General features: G+C 33.7%; 1 protein-coding gene across 1 annotated transcript; it reads right to left on the minus strand.

Annotated features, from left to right (window-relative positions):
• Positions 1–4,426: 4,426 nt before the first annotated feature.
• Positions 4,427–18,014, minus strand: LOC133182589 (uncharacterized). Its single transcript, XM_061317438.1, has 7 exons — positions 17,589–18,014; positions 12,466–12,637; positions 9,173–9,313; positions 7,830–8,171; positions 6,578–6,718; positions 6,094–6,216; positions 4,427–5,811 (listed from the first exon to the last, which is right to left on the minus strand). The coding sequence occupies exons 1-7, from the start codon at positions 17,676–17,678 to the stop codon at positions 5,588–5,590; spliced, it is 1,233 nt and encodes a 410-aa protein (XP_061173422.1). The 5' UTR covers positions 17,679–18,014; the 3' UTR covers positions 4,427–5,587.
• Between the last annotated feature and the right edge of the window lie 279 nt (positions 18,015–18,293).

Raw genomic sequence — 18,293 nt, forward strand, 5'->3', positions numbered from 1 at the left:
ACACTTTGTTGCCGGTGAAGATTATAGTTAACGATAGGCCTACAGAAATTTGACGGAACTTCGTAACAAGCTAATCTGTGATGTAACTGATTCATGCATATTAATTTAAAATACTTTCTAATTGAATTCAGAGTACCTCAAGACCATTGTTACAAAGCAATCAACCTCGTGTGATAAAAGCGATACTCATGGGTTTTTTCCGCAATACAAGCGACCGCTTTTCTTAAAAAAAATCCTATCGACCTTTACGGAATATCAATGCAATCTTGTTACCAGGGAAAAAAAAAAATAAATATCAAGAAATTGCATGCATTTTGATTGTTCCGAGACAAAACCCCCTCTTATTTGACCGAATTTGAAATGAAAATTTATTAGAATGTTGTCGGTCGAACTACGCAACAGAATCTTGCACAATTACATGTATGTCAACCTGATTTTAGACGGAACTTCAAAATACTGTTTACTTTATTTCTTAAACCAAAGGCGTATTATACTACTTCTGAGATGAAACCAAGGATTTTTAATTCGTTTAATGTTTCACCTTGAAACTTCAGTAGAAAGCAACATTTATGTATTTTGATCTACTGTATGTGTACTTAAAAAAAGCGGGCTTCATATTTTAGCGGCTTTGGCGCAGACAACGATGCGCCAATTCATGAATACCTCTAAGAAATCATTTATAAATACAATATACGGCACGGACATGAATAGCGCTAATTCATGGTTTCGCCAACAACTCCATACCCAGTGATTGCGCTAAATTTTTGAATACGCCAATTTATGTTCACGCACAGTATATTAAAAGATATTAAAGTTTGGGACCTACTTAATGACATTGTCTACTTTTAAAAGTGCACTCAAAACAATAAACTATTTATAGGTATTCTAAGAAGCATAATCATCATTGAGTCCCCGACCGGTGTGGACCGTTATTTGGTTAAAAATCATCGAAGCGGAACTCATTAAAATGGACTTACAGACCATGAAAAAATCAGCTCAAAATACGCGAGTGTCTAGAAAACCAAATGGGTCAGATTGACTGACGGACAGACAAACAGTTAGGGAGATAGGAAACCGGTAGTCCCCTGCTGAGACTAATAATTGAATCTAACTCAAACAAGCTTCCGTGTTAAAAGATAGACCTTTCTGTTTGACTATATACATGTGTGTAAAACATACATGTGATAATTTCTGTAAAGTAGTCTTTAACATACTGGAATTTAGACGAAAATACTGTATATTGCTCTTCGAAAAAAATGTACAAAATTGCCAAAAATCAATTGTAAAAAGTTCTTTTTTTATTAATAAATTTCAAATCAACGAACAAATGTACCACTGCATGCAGTGTTACATATAATTACTTATTTCAAGAAAATTTTCCAGATTTTAGAATTTCAGAAATCTCCATGATCAATGCAGAATTTGGTAAAAAGACTGTCTATAGTACAGTGTAGCATTATGCGAGAGTCTGATTGTCTCCAGTCATGATACTAAAGCATTTCTCGATATAAATATTTAATCCTTTGAAATATGTGATTAGACAATTCATAATATGCATCAAACCTGCTATCTATAAAACTAAGGTCATTCTAGACAATATTAAACAAAATGTGAATATGATAATCAGTTTTCGAATAAATCAAAATGTTGTGTGTAAAAACGCATAAATATAGCAATATTAAAATAGACATGATGACAAATTGTTCAGTAATCAATTTAATTTTTTTTTTGCCCTTTGCATATTACCCTGATTTTTATATCGATAAATTAGCAAGAAGGCAGTAAGATGTTTTAAAATGGGACTAAAAGGTTACAAGAACTTGAAGGGAGTAAAGATGTTTCTTCCATGTAACACAACTTCTGCAATTGTGCATATTATCGTCATGCCAGATAACTTTGTACTTTTTGACGCCGTACTGTGTCTAATCTTATAGTTTTAATCATATTTTAATCATATAATCATAGCGACTATTCTTTATACAAGTCATTTTTCTCTTAAGTCTTAGGTCAACTCTCTTATGGGGAGGGGAGGGGGTGCAAAGTAAACTTTTATGACAAGACAAAAAGTATTGCAAATCAACTATTGCTCGCGACAATGTTCATTGAATATCGCAATCGAAATCCATCTCTAAATTTTTGCAAATGATAAAGCATTCAACATAAACAAACAATAGAATAAATGATTAGCGGCGATTTAGTGAAAAGAGGGTTGCAAAACTCCCTGATATTTCTCGCACAAATAATAAAATATGGTTTACTATAAGTTAATGCACTGGTAAATACATAGTATTTGCAAGGTGACCGGTAACGGTAGACTAGTGGTAGGGCGTTCGCTCCGAGATGAGGAGGCCCGTGTTCGATTCTCGTTCGCTGCGCCTCGTCAGACCTAAGACGTAAAAATAGGTAATGACAGTTCCTTCTCCAAGCGCCCGGCACTGTAAATGAAAGTCCCAGATCGTTTAGATAAGACCTTAAAAACCGAGGTCCTGTGTCACGGTAGGCGTTGGCACGATAAAGAACCCTCACTGCTCAATGACCCCAAGTGCCGAGGATAGGTCTAAATTTGAAGCCCTTCACCGATATATAGTGACGTCTCTATACAATCAATCAATATTTGCAAGGTGTATCTGTATTATTCTTCATTCGCTATAGACACCAACTATATGGTATATACGTGTTGCTCTCATACGATATCTCAGTCTTTCAGTCGGTAAAGACACCAACTACATGGCATTCGTTTTGTTCTCATACGATATCTTAGTTCTTCAATCGGTATAGACACCAACGATAGGGCATAAATATATGTTGCTCTCATACGATTTCTCAGTTCCTTCAGTTGTTTCAAACACCAACATTATGGCATAAATGTTGTTATTATGCAATATCTCAGTTCTTCACTCGGTACATACACCAGTTATATAGCATACATGTACGTGTTGCTCGCATACGCTATATCGGTTCTTCATTCTGTATAGATAGTTCTCGTATGTTATCTCAGTTTTTCAGTCGGCATAGACACCAACTATATGGCACACACGTTTTTATGCCCCCCGTAATCGAAGATTCGAGGGTACATAGTTTTTGCCCTGTCCGTCCGCCTGTCTGTTTGTCCGCAAAAACTTTAACCTTGCCCATAACTTTTGATTGCTTGAAGCTATGGCTTTCATATTTCACATGTGTATTCCTTGTGACTAGACCTACCTTGGGCTTCAACATATTTGACCTCTTGACCTTGACCTTGGAATTTGACCCACTTTTGCAAAAAAAAAAAATACCCAACTTTAACCTTGGCCATAACTTTCGAACAGTTGGTGCTAGGGATTTCATATTTCACCCGTGTATTCATCATGACAAAAACTTTCCATGGGTGAAAATATTTTTGACCTTGACCTTAGAGTTTGACCCACTTTTAAACCTTGGCCATAAATTTTGAAGTGTTAGCACTAGGGCTTTCAAATTTCACAGATATATTCCTTTTGACAAGACCTTCCTTTGGGTACCAACAATTTTGACCTTTTGACCTTGACCTTGGAGTTTGACCTACTTTTGAAAACTTTAACCTTTGCCATAGCTTTTGAACAGTTGGTGCTAGGGTTTTTATATTTTGCATGTGTATTTCTTATGACAAGGTATTCCCCTGCGTACCATAAATTTTGACCCTGACCTTGAAGTTTGATCCACTTTTAGAAAACATTAACCTTGACAATAACTTTGGAATGGTTGGTGCTTGGGCTTTCATATTTACTAGGTATATCCATTGACAAGAGTCCTTTCTTTGGGTAACATTTTTTATCTCTTGACCTTGACTTTGGAGTTTGACTTGCATTTGAGAAACTTTAACCTTCGCCTTACGCTGCCATACGGGGGCGTCAGTGTTTCACAAACACATCTTGTTCTCACGAGACATCTCAGTTGTTCAGTCGGTAGACACATGTATGGTATACGTTCTGAGCTCACATAGTATCTCATTTCTTGAGTTTGCTTGTTTGTTCAGTATTGAAACTCACCGACAACAATATGAAAGTATTACCAGGAAAATAAGACCTATTAAGGCCCACTGTTCCTCAGCTGCAAGGACAAACCATGCTAGCTGCATGACTCGTCATTCCTTAACATTTCCTAGGAGGAAAGCGACTTTATACATCTATTTTCATAAAGCTTTAGGAGGTCCACTTTTTGAATGGGGGAAGGGGGTCAAAAGTAATTTTCAACCCCATTTTTTCTTACAATGAAAAATATAAGGGGCAGCACAGTATCTATTCTAAATCGATTTTTGAAACAAGCAGTACATTGCAGTCAAGCATTATATTCCACATACGTCTTTTGCTTTTATAAAACACTAAGTCATAAGTTCTGTTCCTGTAAATCCAGTTCTAGAATATATTTTTATTTTTATGCCGAATTTTGAAGACAGAAAGAAACTTACTACAAGGTTTAATCATTTATTTGGATATAAGTTAGTTAATTATCATATATCATAACAATAAATTGAAACAGATAAATATAAATAATTAACAAAACAGTGATCTACATTAATATTAAACACTTACAATTGGTCCATCAACACATAACAGATTAATTTTAACATGAGTATGGAAAAAAACAATCAGAGATACTATGTGTATATCCCTTTAATTAAATCACCTCTTGCAAAAGGCGTCTGTAAGTATTTACAAAATCTTTGCCAATATGTGATGAAAGTATTTCAAACAGACAATATCACAATATTAAACAACATGGTTAAATGCAATTTAAGTAAGATATCACCACATAAGTGATAAAAATCGTTCATAAATACTGCATTACTGATTAAATGAAAATCTCATGACAAGAGACCGCCAAAAAATTGATTTAGAATTTTGAGATTCAAAGTCACTGGGACCTGGGGTTTCCTTGACTTATAATGAGTTATTGTTGCGAGATGTCCACTAATAAAGCATGTAGTGTTTGGAACAAGCCTTGTCATTTCACAGCAATTTCGTAAAAAAAATCTTGCTAAAAAAACTAGTCGATAAATTCTTTTGATTGAAAATTATTTCCCAACCACCCACCCCTAAAATCACGTGACTTGATTTATGATACACGTGGCAAATGGAAACCAAGAACTGTGTGATCTGTCGCTATTAAGGTTAAATGATAGTGTTACTTACATTGCAAGTTACAGTGCCGTGATATGAGATCAGTAATAAAAATATTCAGTTTGCGTAAAAAGTATATTACATTACAATCTTCACACAGTCGACATGATGACTGTTTAAAAAACAGCTGTACTTCACAGACAATAAAAAAAATTTGCACGAAAACAAAATTGTCAAGAAATTTAAATTTTACTTCAGTGTCACACGTAATTTATAACTGGTGACATAAATATGCGCTCATCGATTAAAAAGGGAGCGATTACAATTGATAGGGTTTATTTGTCTTCCTTAAAAAAGAAACAAGACTACATAAACCCATATCTTTGGTACAAATTCCTGGCCTGCATATTGTTTGGGACAATCCATCAGTTAGGGGATACAAAGAACAGATCTGCTAAAAAATTGGCTGAATGCAGTGTGGATTCCAAGTCTCCAAGTACAAAAAAAAACTAAAATGGTTTCTTCAGGAGCATGACGTCATAATAATTCAGACCATCTATGTGTTTGAATTGCACATTGACGAAACCATGTTTAGAAAAGAGTTTCTGGTAGTCGGAAAAGGTTCTCTCCTGACCTTGTGAAAGAAGGGTCATCACAAAGTCATTGGTGACAGCAAGTTCTGGTTCCATTCTGTTTTCTGCAAGAATCTTTTCCATGACTAGAACAGATCCACCTATAAAATAAGGACAGATGCTTACAAATTATCTGATGACAAATTTTTTAAATACAGAATTTGATTTAAATAAGACAATGCAAGGTGTGTTTTAGTGTATGTGTGTGTTTTTTTGTTATTTGCAAGCCACTTTATTTGATATGCATATTATCTGTCAAAAACAAAATTCATGAATGGCAATAAATAAACGGTTTAATTTGCTATGCAGGAGTTGATCATGAGGCCACACAATAAAAACTTGGAATGCTTACAACGCACAGAAAAGCTGTTTTTGTTTCTCACCTGGTGGAAGTTTAGAGTACACCTTCTGAAGAAGTCTGTCAATTCCTTTTAGGTCAAAACCATGAATGACATGGCCCAAAAGATAGAGGTCTGCAGATGGTATTTCATCTTCAAAGAAGTTTCCTGAATGGTGAACAGTTAAAAACTTTGATTTAAAACAGAAATTGTGATTAATTTAATACTAGTATCATTTAGCTAAAAATGAAATGAAATATACAGGGTTCATTTTCTGTGCTGCTTTAAAACTTAGCAGAATAATGCAATATCTTAAATTCTTTTTCTTCTAATGAAAGAAACCAAGCCTCTTTTATGTTTAACTATATGGTATTCAGGAAATGCACGACATAGGTATTGATTTCCATCCTTTTCCTCTATTACAACTCATAGTAAATGTTCTTAAAATTCTCAAAATGTTATGTGTTTTAATTTTTTACATGAAACTCTTCAGAACAATAAGGATTCTTAAGCAGACGATTACACTCACCAGTTTTGAAGAAGATTTGTCCCTGAGAACATGGCTGCTGCATCTTCTGCGCCACCTGAATCACTGGAGGAAGGTCGAAGACGGTGATCTTCATATGAGGATAAGTATTGGCCATTTCATATGAGATTCTACCAGGTCCACCTAAATAGAAGTCATACAGATATAAGACATGATGGCACGAATGACATTCAAAGATTCTTCAATACTCACAAATTTCAAAATTATTGCATATTTTCCTGTATTTTTATTTGATTTTTAATTCACTTGGATCTGTTTTTTAATTTTAATAAGTTATGTTTACTATGCTAAATACTTAGATTTAGTATATAGGTAAGGTAAGGTCAAGATTGTTCAAATTTATGGCTGATGTTAAATTGTCTTTGGAAGAGCAACCATACGATTCATTCTCCCCCGCCACACATGAAAGTCGAAAAACAGAGATGACAGACGATGTGGTTTAACACCAAACAATGTCTTGGCAATAAATTTGATAATTAGACATGCTATTTATAAAACGTGCACAAAAATTGGGTTTCTAATATCTGACCAATGAGATTTCTTTTTTCTGTGGCACTTTGTGCACGCAAAGGGTCAGTGGGCCATCAAGAGAGAATTTACTTCCTTGTTTCCGTAACATCAATCCTCTTTACGATTCAAAGTGCGTTTTGTGAACGCGAATTCGCAATTGCAAACCACTGCTTATATTTACATTACGCTTAATACTATATTTGTGGTTTGCGAAAATCGAAAACGAACAATATGAATTTCTGTAATATTTCTTATAATTGAAGTAATTTAATTGACACACATTTTTAGATCACAAAGATGTTTGATGTGTGGGAAGACTGTGTTTGATATTTAAATATCGTACAGCTAATGATAATTTAATAAATATTTATGTGCAATATTATACAAAATTTCTGTTAATAAATATTGCATTTTGACACGGAAAACGTTTTTTTTAACTTCTCGCACTTTTGTTAATCCTTTTATTATCAATGTACAATTTTCCCATAACTGAAATAAAATTTTTAAGTGCCCTGGTACTTTTAATTTTACCTTGATCGAATATTACATAGGGACCTTGACCAATAATTAAATATCCATCCAAAATGTCTTTTTTAGTAAGCCAAAATCAGCCATTAATTCAACTTTAAAACTTCCAAATGCTAAAACTTCGAATATATTCCGTTTGCACTATATCAAAAATATATTTTTTATAGGAAAAAAAAATCTAGATAAGGATACCTACCCCCAAGATCTACTGCAGATCTGTGCTGACTGAGGTCGAAGGCTTTGACAATAGATGATGCACACGAGGCAGAGAACCCCTCCATTGCCATGAGGAATTTGGCCTGGTAATCGATGCCGTTTTTCTCCATGGGCATTTTGGTAGAGTTTGGGGGCATTTTGGGCATGCAGGGCATTTTTGGAATATGAGGCATACTAGACATGTTCTGCTTGATGGGAGAGCCTGGGCCCATGTTATTTTCTTTATCCATTATGTTGTTTGGTGTCTTTTGGTGGTTTGGTGAGGAACTCAGTATATTGCCATTATCGGCTACGTTTTTATTAATGTCGAGTTTTGGTTTACCTGGATAAAAAGAAATTCAACAATGGGTTATTCCCATTTTCCGATCAAGGTTTCCTCGTGCATTTAAAAATAAAATTTGTTTAAGAAACTCATTAGAAATCAATAAAATATATAACTAGTCATGCTAATATTATAATTTGAAAGTGGTCTCATAATGTTCTTAAGTTGATAAACAATTTTCATATGAAAATTCAAACAAACATTACAAGGAAAACTGTTTTGATGTTTTAGAACGGCTGAATATATTTATTCTCAATTGTACTTTCAAATGAGGAGTCCATTCTTTCTGTATTATAAACTTGTCTATATATAGAATGTACTTATGAAGGAACTTTCGCAGGAAAATATTTTTATATATGTATGCTTATTAGATGCTTTTAATGGATAGGTATTTCTTGAGTAATGAAGATGAAACGTTTAGTCCACTGCAATTTTACAGGGGCAACGCGTTTACCAAATTTGTTTTAAATGATTCAGAAACCAACACTTTTCTTCCGGCATCATTAAATCTTCAAATAAACAGCTTCATGTCAAATAGTCGAGTTTATCATTTGCTGCCTTCGGGCACATGTTGACAGTTTAAGAATAAGTGTTTTAACAAAATTAACAAGGCAATTATCAACTTGGTTTTAGACATTTCCGCTTGTTTCACACCTTCTTCTGACCTCGTACTTAGAGAGTGTATGTAGTAACGAACCAACATATACAAGATACACCGAAATTTTTCTCGTCCATGTTTTTATTTTTTTCAAAATTTAATACATACGGGAAATAAAGATCAAATACGAGAGAAGATAGGAATATACAGCTTTCTACATGTTTAATTCAATCATGTATTGCTGCCCACGATGAATGATTTGGTTACAATGAATCTCCAATGCCAAACATTTTCTCAGAATTCATCAAAGACTTCTGGACGATTATCTTCCTCCTCGTGTTATAAATAAAATATAAGATATGGAAAGCTCGGTATGTTTACTACTGAAGATAAGACTAATTACCTGATTTCAGAAGCACAGGGAGATTATCAAGCAATGGATTGATCATTGCATCTACTGACATTGCAAGGCCTATCATTGTTGGTCTTCGTGATCTGGTAAGATATTTAGATGTCCCTGACGAGTTCCTGTAGGAAGGCATACCTGAAGACAAAAATAAGCAATGCAGTTTTCAGGAGAAAGCATGAGCATATTTTCATTAAATCCAGAAAGCTTTAAAGACGCAACATATTGCTTAGTAAAAGCTTCATATGTACAAAGTTATGTGCGTACGAATTTTAAATATCATCCTCATATATAAGTGTACATTTTGTTGGACTATACATGTATGTTCTAGACTTGTTATTCCTCATCTAAATTCTATGCTGCTTTCTTCATAATTCTCAAATTTTATTTATTTTTGTTTCAATGAAAAATAAATGAAGAAACCGACAGATATAGAAAATATATTATATTAACTGAGTGAGAACGCGCGTTTGAATGATTTACTAGTATGCCAGTGTAGACTATTACGTTCATTGATCCCAGAGAAATAAGTTTTTATGGGACTTTCATTCATAGTTTCTCTCCTACTACTTAATGGGTGCATTTAATGTTGAAATATAAATCATGTGTAATATATTGGCCCCTATTTTGAACTTCATACATCTCAAGGGATGGGCATTTCCGCTAACTTGACCTTGAAGATGAGGGGTCACATCTTAGCATTCATCCAGAGAATAGTTCATTCATACAACTATATATCCCCCGTGTTTCATTTATCATGGCAGATATGACAGATACGGGTTAAGAGATACAGATGGCAAGGCTTGATAAGGCCAAATTGTGTACCATTTGCGTCTCGTAAAGGAACTTGATAATGAACCCTCCTCCCTATCTGGACAATTGTTGTTCATCCCACGCACTAATGAAATGGTTATTTAATTAATGAACGCCCCTGTCAGGGACTTGTGCTTACAACACTGTAAATATCGTCAATGACGGATTTGGGCCTCCTCTGATGCAAAGGACACAGAAATGCCCTCTGGACATTAGACGGTCATAAAAAAGCCAAAAACAGTCGAGACAAAAACTAGGATTATTTTAGGATAGTTTGATTCTAATTAAATGTCGTGTGTTTCGTGAAACTGTAATAAAAATTGTTTCGGTAGGACTGCGATGCAAGATGATAAGAAAAAAACTTTATCACTGACAAAAGCGTCAGTTGTAATTAGCGTCAACCGTTCAGACACTTGCATGAAAGTCGCAAAAATATTGCAAACATGGATTACTTGACACTTTTCTTAACGGGTAAACAGATTCATTATCCAATTAAACTTAATGTCAATGTCTAGAGTAACCATCCTCCCACTCTAATGACAGAAAGATAAAGCATACGGTACATCAGGGAACTATCAACTCCAAATTGAGAATACTTCAAAACACTCAATATCTGGCGATAATTTTCATGGGTTGCCAACATACAATTTTCTTAGCCGCAACTCAAGAATTGAATTCTTGTTAAGTATTTCAGCAAAATAAAGAGACTTAAGATACATTTTGTTCCTAAGCGCTGCAAGTTCAAAAAGCACGTTGTAGGGCAATGTTTCGGATTGTTTGACTATGAGGATGGCCACGTGGTTCTTCTAAAAATGGGAACAATATTTTTTTGTCAATCGTGAACGCAATGAAATACAATGTACCAGTGCATTCTTTGCTACTAAGAAATACCCCGGTATAACAGTATCATACTGTATTAATTTCAAATCAATTTCGAATAGGAAATTAAATCCGTGCCTTTTTTTTTTTTACAAGTTTATTTCAATCCGGTTCTCTTCTGTAAACCTCACCTATCTTTTCCATGATGGACAGGGATTTTTTCACCCTTTGATTCCAGGGGCCGGGGCCGTCAAGATTGGGAAAAATAGCGATATTTGGTTGAAATTGGGAAAAATATCTTCATACAAATAAATAGGAAAAAACAAGCAAAAGTCAAATATTTAATCATTTTTCTTATTTTTTATAGTATGAAGCTGGCTAAAACCAGCTTTAGTGATATGAAATAATAGCGGCTGTTGAAATTCAGAAGCTTAAAAATGGCAAAGCCGCAGGGTATGATAACATTGTAAATGAACATATTCATACGTTGTCATCTTTTTTACCTTTATGTAAGAAGTTCTTTAAAATAACATTTGATAGGGATTTGTTCCAGATGAGTGGTTAATCGGTATTGTTTGACCAATTTATAAGAATAAGAGCGATTCAACCCAGCCTGAAAATTACCGTTCTAGGCAAACTGGAGAGACTGACATGATGCACGTTTATTTTTTAGATAACGATCCCGACATTAATTTTTAAACATCGATCCCACTTTAAAAAGTATGCATGCAAACATCCGTAGTATTCCGAATAACTTCTCGGAAGTCCTCGGATGGCTCGTACATCGCACATAGTGAACATAAACACCTTTTTGTCATTATTTTATTTTAATAATTTACAACTTAATACTTTTTTTCATATTGGGAATTTTTAGGTATGATTTTGGGAAAAACATGCACTTTTCAGCATTGGGAATGGGGCCGAATTTCGGCCCCAGAGAGACCCTAAAAAAATCCCTGATGGATAATAACATGATTTGTTATTTTTTCTTAATTGCGCTATTACTTGTATCAAAATATTCCTGTTTCCCAAACTTTACTGAATTTATTCAATACAATATGTTTGGACTATCAAATGTTGCTCCACACAATAGCTTAAACTATTAGTATTAGAAATATGAGGTACTTTGTAATACAAGAGTGAAAAAAATCATTAAATTAGCAAACATTGTAAAATAAATGATTAAATAAATTTTATTTAAAAATCTGAGGAAATGTTGGCTAAATAATTTTTTTACATAATATTTTCAATTTGTAGACATTAAAATTTGTTATTTTGTTGATGGTAGCTATAAAGAATATATCTAAAAAGACCTTTTTTTTAAAAAAAAAGCGTATTTTCTTTGAAGCAGATTTAAAATGTGCTATACCAAAATTTCACTGCTCTTTTATGAAGACAGTTGTAAAAATACAGTGTCCTAGAAGTGACCTTGACAAGGAATCAAGGCCGGTGACACAAGCATCTTTTTATATATTCTCATGTTTCACAAACACTCTGTATTTGAGGTTGTGTAAACTTTCGGGTGGTTAATACAATAAAAATAATCTACATGTGACATCCTTATATTACATCACACACTCGCACAAATGTATCACACATTAACTTGACAATGCAAAATAAATAAATAAAATAGGGAGAACAAATGTATTTGTTTGTACCTTTTCTATTGCAGTCCTTCTGCAAAAGGTTGTAACTTGCAAGGGTACTAAGTAATCGCTCCAAAACAGATACGTCATACCCGCATTTCTTGGCGATGGTTTCTGCTGTGCAGGTTTCACCAAGGGATTCAATTTCATCAAACAAGCCAATTTCTAAACATTGCATCATTATCTACAAAATAAAATAAACTTATTCTTTAAAAATTAATCATATTTCTTCACACTACGAAACATGACAGATGGCCAACACTAGAATTGGATGCCCTATATGATATCGTATTTTGAAATATAAATTTGTTAACTGGGAGTGGGATCAAAAACTATTTGAATTTTTTTTCTCGATCGACCGGAACGGGTACACAGAAACTTGAGAAGGTTGAGGAGGACTCACTTCCGTGCTTAGCGCTATCGCTTGATCGAGGCAAAAGATGGTCTCCAATAGCGTTATTTATAAAATTTTATCGATTATGCCAGTGCTAAGATTAAGATAATCTGAAGTTTCTTGATATGGAGATGTGTTTGTTAAATAATAGATGATTTTTGTCATCAATGAACTTATACATCTCTCATTAATTAACGAGACACCCACGCAGGTCATAGTTATATATGAGCTATGTACTTGTGCTTGATGACCGAAGAGTCGTACATGACGATTTGCTCATCAACGAATATGCTACCCTCTGGGCTTGTAAATTATATATTGCATCGTACTATAGGGCCAAAAATGTCTCGGCACTGGAGTACTGATGAAACACTGGGATTTATAACAATCAATCCGTGCAAACGGCTTTATATTTTATTTAGAATAAGATTTAATAAATGGCACTTCATGTCGCCCGTTGGTTTCTATATGTAGCTTTTTGATATTTCTAAAATGAATATAAAATTTGTTATTTCTTGTCTTCAATACACTTTCTTGGCAATATTTTATTATATTTCAAATTTCCAATTACAGAAGTCTATTTGAGTGCTATAAAGGAACTTATCTATTACTGGCAACCAAAAATAAAATAATTGACACAAAGTTAATGAAAAATAGAAACGGAAATAATCCATGCTTAAATTATATCAACATTTGTGTGAAAAGTGAGTAAAAATAACACGAGGGGTAAACGTATTCTATTATTTTCTTTTTCGCCGTTTTAGTTAATCCAGTTATCGCACCCAATCTTTGACAGTTATTGTATCGAATCAATTGGCCAATTCATGTTAAAAGAAAAGAAAAGAAAATTAACCTATTAATAAAACAGGGGTTGTCAAAATAGTTTATGTGTCAGATTCTGTCATAAATAATGATGTCAATTTTGTGACGTCAGAATAATTCCTTACGTGAAACTAACACGGCGTTGAATGCATTGACGTCGGTAGGAGATGTGTAATTTACATGACCTTGAACATCTGTATTTTTTCTTTGTTATGGTTTTGAATGTGAAATATATATGTATTTTGGATGGAATTTATTACCCCGTCAGAAATTTACTAGAATCGTTCGCGTAAAATTGAATATACACGTCCCCGATTATATATTTAGCCCAATTCCTGCAAATCGTGATTTTCCTGTTAGAATGGTAATTAACGGTTTACGGCGAGGAACAGGGTGATGCTTGTAATTCCTATGGTTATAAAAAGATCAATGTGTTAGAATCTACAATTTCAAAAACATAAATATAACATAACAAGATTAGTTAACGCACGATCCTTGTATTCAAAGTTACGCGCAGTGCCTATCAAATGATCAATCTATCTGATGAACTGATTAATGTTTTCGTCTAGAAAGCGCATTGACGTGAAAGAAAATCATTCTTAAACACAATCCTCTCGCACCTTTTTCTTATCATAATTCTAAATTCTTTATTCGCATATATAAAAAATGAAATAATTTATAAATATTTAACAGATTATTTTTATTTTTAGCTAAATAAAAAAAGATAATAATAAAGAAAAGTGACGCAAATTTACTAATAAAAATTTCAAATTCTTTTTCGCAAACAGAGGAGTTTATCAGATTCAATAAATGTCACACATCTGTGTTTGAATACCAGTGTATGTTGTTAAGCAGCAACTTAGGAGGCAGAGAGCCTTAAGCAAGCTAGCATATTTCTAAAAATGTACATTTACTGAAGTCTTTGCAAATTTCTCTGCATACTGAAAGCAAAAAATATGAAAAAAAGACATTTCTTACTTAAAATTTATAGGATGTTAGTTGCGGGGTTGTTTCATTTTGCGAACAAGACAGTTTTGTGACCCTTTAAATTAGCGCTTAACGGACGTAAAGAATTTGCGCAAAAACATACATCGTTCGTTATTTGTCAAAAATAATAATGGAAAATCCAGTATATATAACGTTTACACTTTCAGTAACATGCCTATGGCACACTTTACGGGATGCTGGGATATGTTTCTAAGCTTCCAATTAGAGATTTTTTTTCTCTGTCATGTCCTGTCAATAATTAACAAGAAAATCGGTTTTTCGTTGTTAAGCATTACTGGTGCAGAGATATAGTGTTACCCGTAACACTGTTAACGAGTAAAAATTGATGCGTCGAGGTATTTTAAGCTGAAAATGAATAAATTATAACAAATCTGACAGGGAGGTATATTTTGCAATGAGGTATTCTCACCAGGAAACTCTAAACCGATTACGCTAAAGACAAAATCCTTGAAATTCTGAAACTAAGGTTCGAAATACACCTACCACTACATATGTATCTAGTTTATCGCCTTTTGTAGGAAAGAATTATTAACAAAATTACTTTTAGCACCGGCACAGTCTTTATCACCGTCCGTAATCAGGAGACATGCAATTGCCGGTCTTTTTACAAATTTGTGGCCCATGGAATTATTTTAAGAAAACCCGTGGTAATTTATATGGTCTTAAGTCACACCGTGGGTCATATTTAAACCTCCCCCGGTGCTGTTACTACACTCAAGCAAAGTTCGAGTGTTTTTAGAATTTAAGCTTAATCCACACCGAAAACATTTTTGTAATTGGGTGTACTGAATTAATAAGACTAGATCATCACGTGAATGTACTGTTACTCTTGGTCTCTCATTGTCCGAAGTGACGTCATATTTAAACAAACGACAAAACTCGTGTCATTTATGTTATCACCAGGAAGAATTCGGCGAATGTCGAATAAATAACGAACAGTACAACCTTGGCAAAAGATTACCGAGTTTATATCAACAAACTAGCGATAAAACAGCCTATTGGAGTAGGAATATACATATAAGACTCTCTAAATTTAATACGATTGATATCTGCGATCTGTACATGTCCTGCCGAATAAGAGGTTTTTCGAAAACTGATGCTCAGTGGCAGTATATTTACAGATTTACTGTCAAATTTAGATCACCATTAAATTTGATGAACTATGAAAGTTTATTTAGATTCCTGACAAAAGTAAACAGATCCTCTGCATATGAGTGCACTTTAGGCAATTCAGTATACATATCAATGCAGACTGATTTTGTTGTCAGACAGTGCGGTGCATCGTCAGAAAAACAAAAGGCGGACATAAACCGGGACTTTATTCCCCAATAATTCCCTTTCAAGGTCGTACATCGAAAGATTTAAACACTTTACCTTCAACCCGCAATACAGGAGTTCGTTGTTTTTCAATTTTAAGTATTGTCATTGCTGAATCAACAGATACGGAAGGACATCGACCTTCAACTTTCAGTACGGCCAGTAAGAGCTTTATCTCTTATTTACCATATTCTCAAAACGAAACTCGATTCTGACGCACGGCCTTGTTCCAAATATGAATTTCTTCTGATGCTAAAAAATGTCTGCATTTCATCAAAGTAGATAAATGGTAACCATATGATGGCTAAACAACTGAAGATTTCAAACATTTTTTTTTTCATCCATAGTTGACTAAAATAATTACCCTACTCTTCAGATTTCTGAAATGAAAAGAAAATTGACATTTCTCATTTTCAATATCTTTATAAAAAAAAAATAAGAACCTTTTTTCTTAATTATTTTCAAAGCTTTAAGCTGGCATGAAATTTCAAAGGTGTGAAAACTGTTTTTGTTTTTTTTATTTAAAATTGCCCAAAATTGCAACCACAAATCTTCAAAGACGCTCACAATGTATAGCATGTTTTATGAGTGCACTTAATTAGCTGTAAAATAGTAGTAAAATAGTTTGCATTAAACTAGATACTTATTTTTTTTAAATGAAAGCATTTTAGCATACACTGTATACTCTATAATGAATATCGAATTTAGACAGAAAATGTTTTTATGACATGAATTAAAACAACCATTCCATGTAGATTTTTCTAACACTTAAACAATAGGTATGACGCAGATTTAGCCAACCAAAAAAAAATAAAAAATAGAAAAAAAAATGTGTTGGAAAATTTGCTACTAAATCTGACACCTCAAAACTTTATTCAATAAATTAATGCACAGATCTCTCTTTTTTCCATTCGCTGAAACACTTGGGAATTATTACTGCTCTGTTACTTATCAAATTTTAACGCACTAAATGTATCCCAGTACAATTTTTTTAGACCTCGAATGGCTTAATTTTGACATTCAATGCTTTTTATTTCATTCCAAATTATTGAGACAGGTGTGTGAGCATGCACAAATTCAGTTGAGAACTTTGTCTCAGAGAGTTTTTAAAGCAAAAAATAATTAATCAAATGTGGATAATACCCTGATAGAAACGCTCTTTTATATCCCTTTATAATAGCATGTTATGATATTTGTTTTTCGATGAAAATCACGTTCTTCGGGTATTTGCAAATCTAGAGGATTTTAATAAGGATTTTGATGTGCTGTATTTATTTTAAAAATAAAAAAATAGAATCAATATTTTCAGAAATGAACCCCCACCTAAAAAAATGAATAAAAAATTGAATGCATAGAGCTAATACCAGCAATTTGTTCAGGGACACATGTGCAAGATCTGCTCTGCACATAACATCTCGATTCTTCTTAGGTATGAAGTCAAGATATATATAAATCTGTACGAACTTTGCAAAAACATACGCGACAGGTGTAACGCACACGCACGCATGGCACGTGTAACCCTTCAAAGTTTTTTATGCAAATAAAACAAAATTACCCATTTAAATTTTTCAAGCTTTTAACAAAAAAGGCCTACCTTGTATCGAGTGGCCCCTGCAATTATGTCCATAATGGGATCTGCAGAGGGGTCTGAATGAGCGTCCAAACTGGTCATCGCTTCTGTCATGCTGGTACTGTAGTACAGTAGTACACACAAAACTGATAATACAGAAGAGGTGCTTTCGCGTGAGGAGTCTGATAGCTCAGTGAAACAGCTGATCGTTCATTTATAATAGTAGTGAAATTAGGTCATGAACTCCCTTATAAGGGAAAGGGTACCCTTTTACCCAGAATTGAACCAATCAGCTGTTTGTGTCTCTCATTCAAGTGTAGAGTTCCCACAATAGACGTAGTATTGATTTTAAATACTTATGCATATATCCACCGAGTTCGCTAACAATAGTCTTATACTCCCAGAACGCAGCTATATAAATGCAAGCTCACGCCCCTTTTCTCTCGTAGTCCATTTAGCCGAATTTTACCACGAGAGTCAGTGACCTGATATATTAGCTTAGACCTGCAGGTTCCCTGTCATAGTGGTCTATATATACACATCGTGTATACTATATATAAATACAAAATAGCTCTTTCGGAACTCTTTTTCGTAATATATAAATGTCAAAACATGCGAACATTTTACGATTAATTTAACGCATCATCAACAAGTAAAAACAAAGCGCATGTGATGAATATAAAATATCAAATTGAAGAATTTCAACATCAACTTTTCACGTTTTAATTA

This window comes from Saccostrea echinata, unplaced genomic scaffold (assembly GCF_033153115.1).
Source record: "Saccostrea echinata isolate AGI-Se365-2 ecotype Australia unplaced genomic scaffold, CSIRO_AGI_Sech_v1 ptg000009l, whole genome shotgun sequence".
Lineage (NCBI taxonomy): Eukaryota > Metazoa > Mollusca > Bivalvia > Ostreida > Ostreidae > Saccostrea > Saccostrea echinata.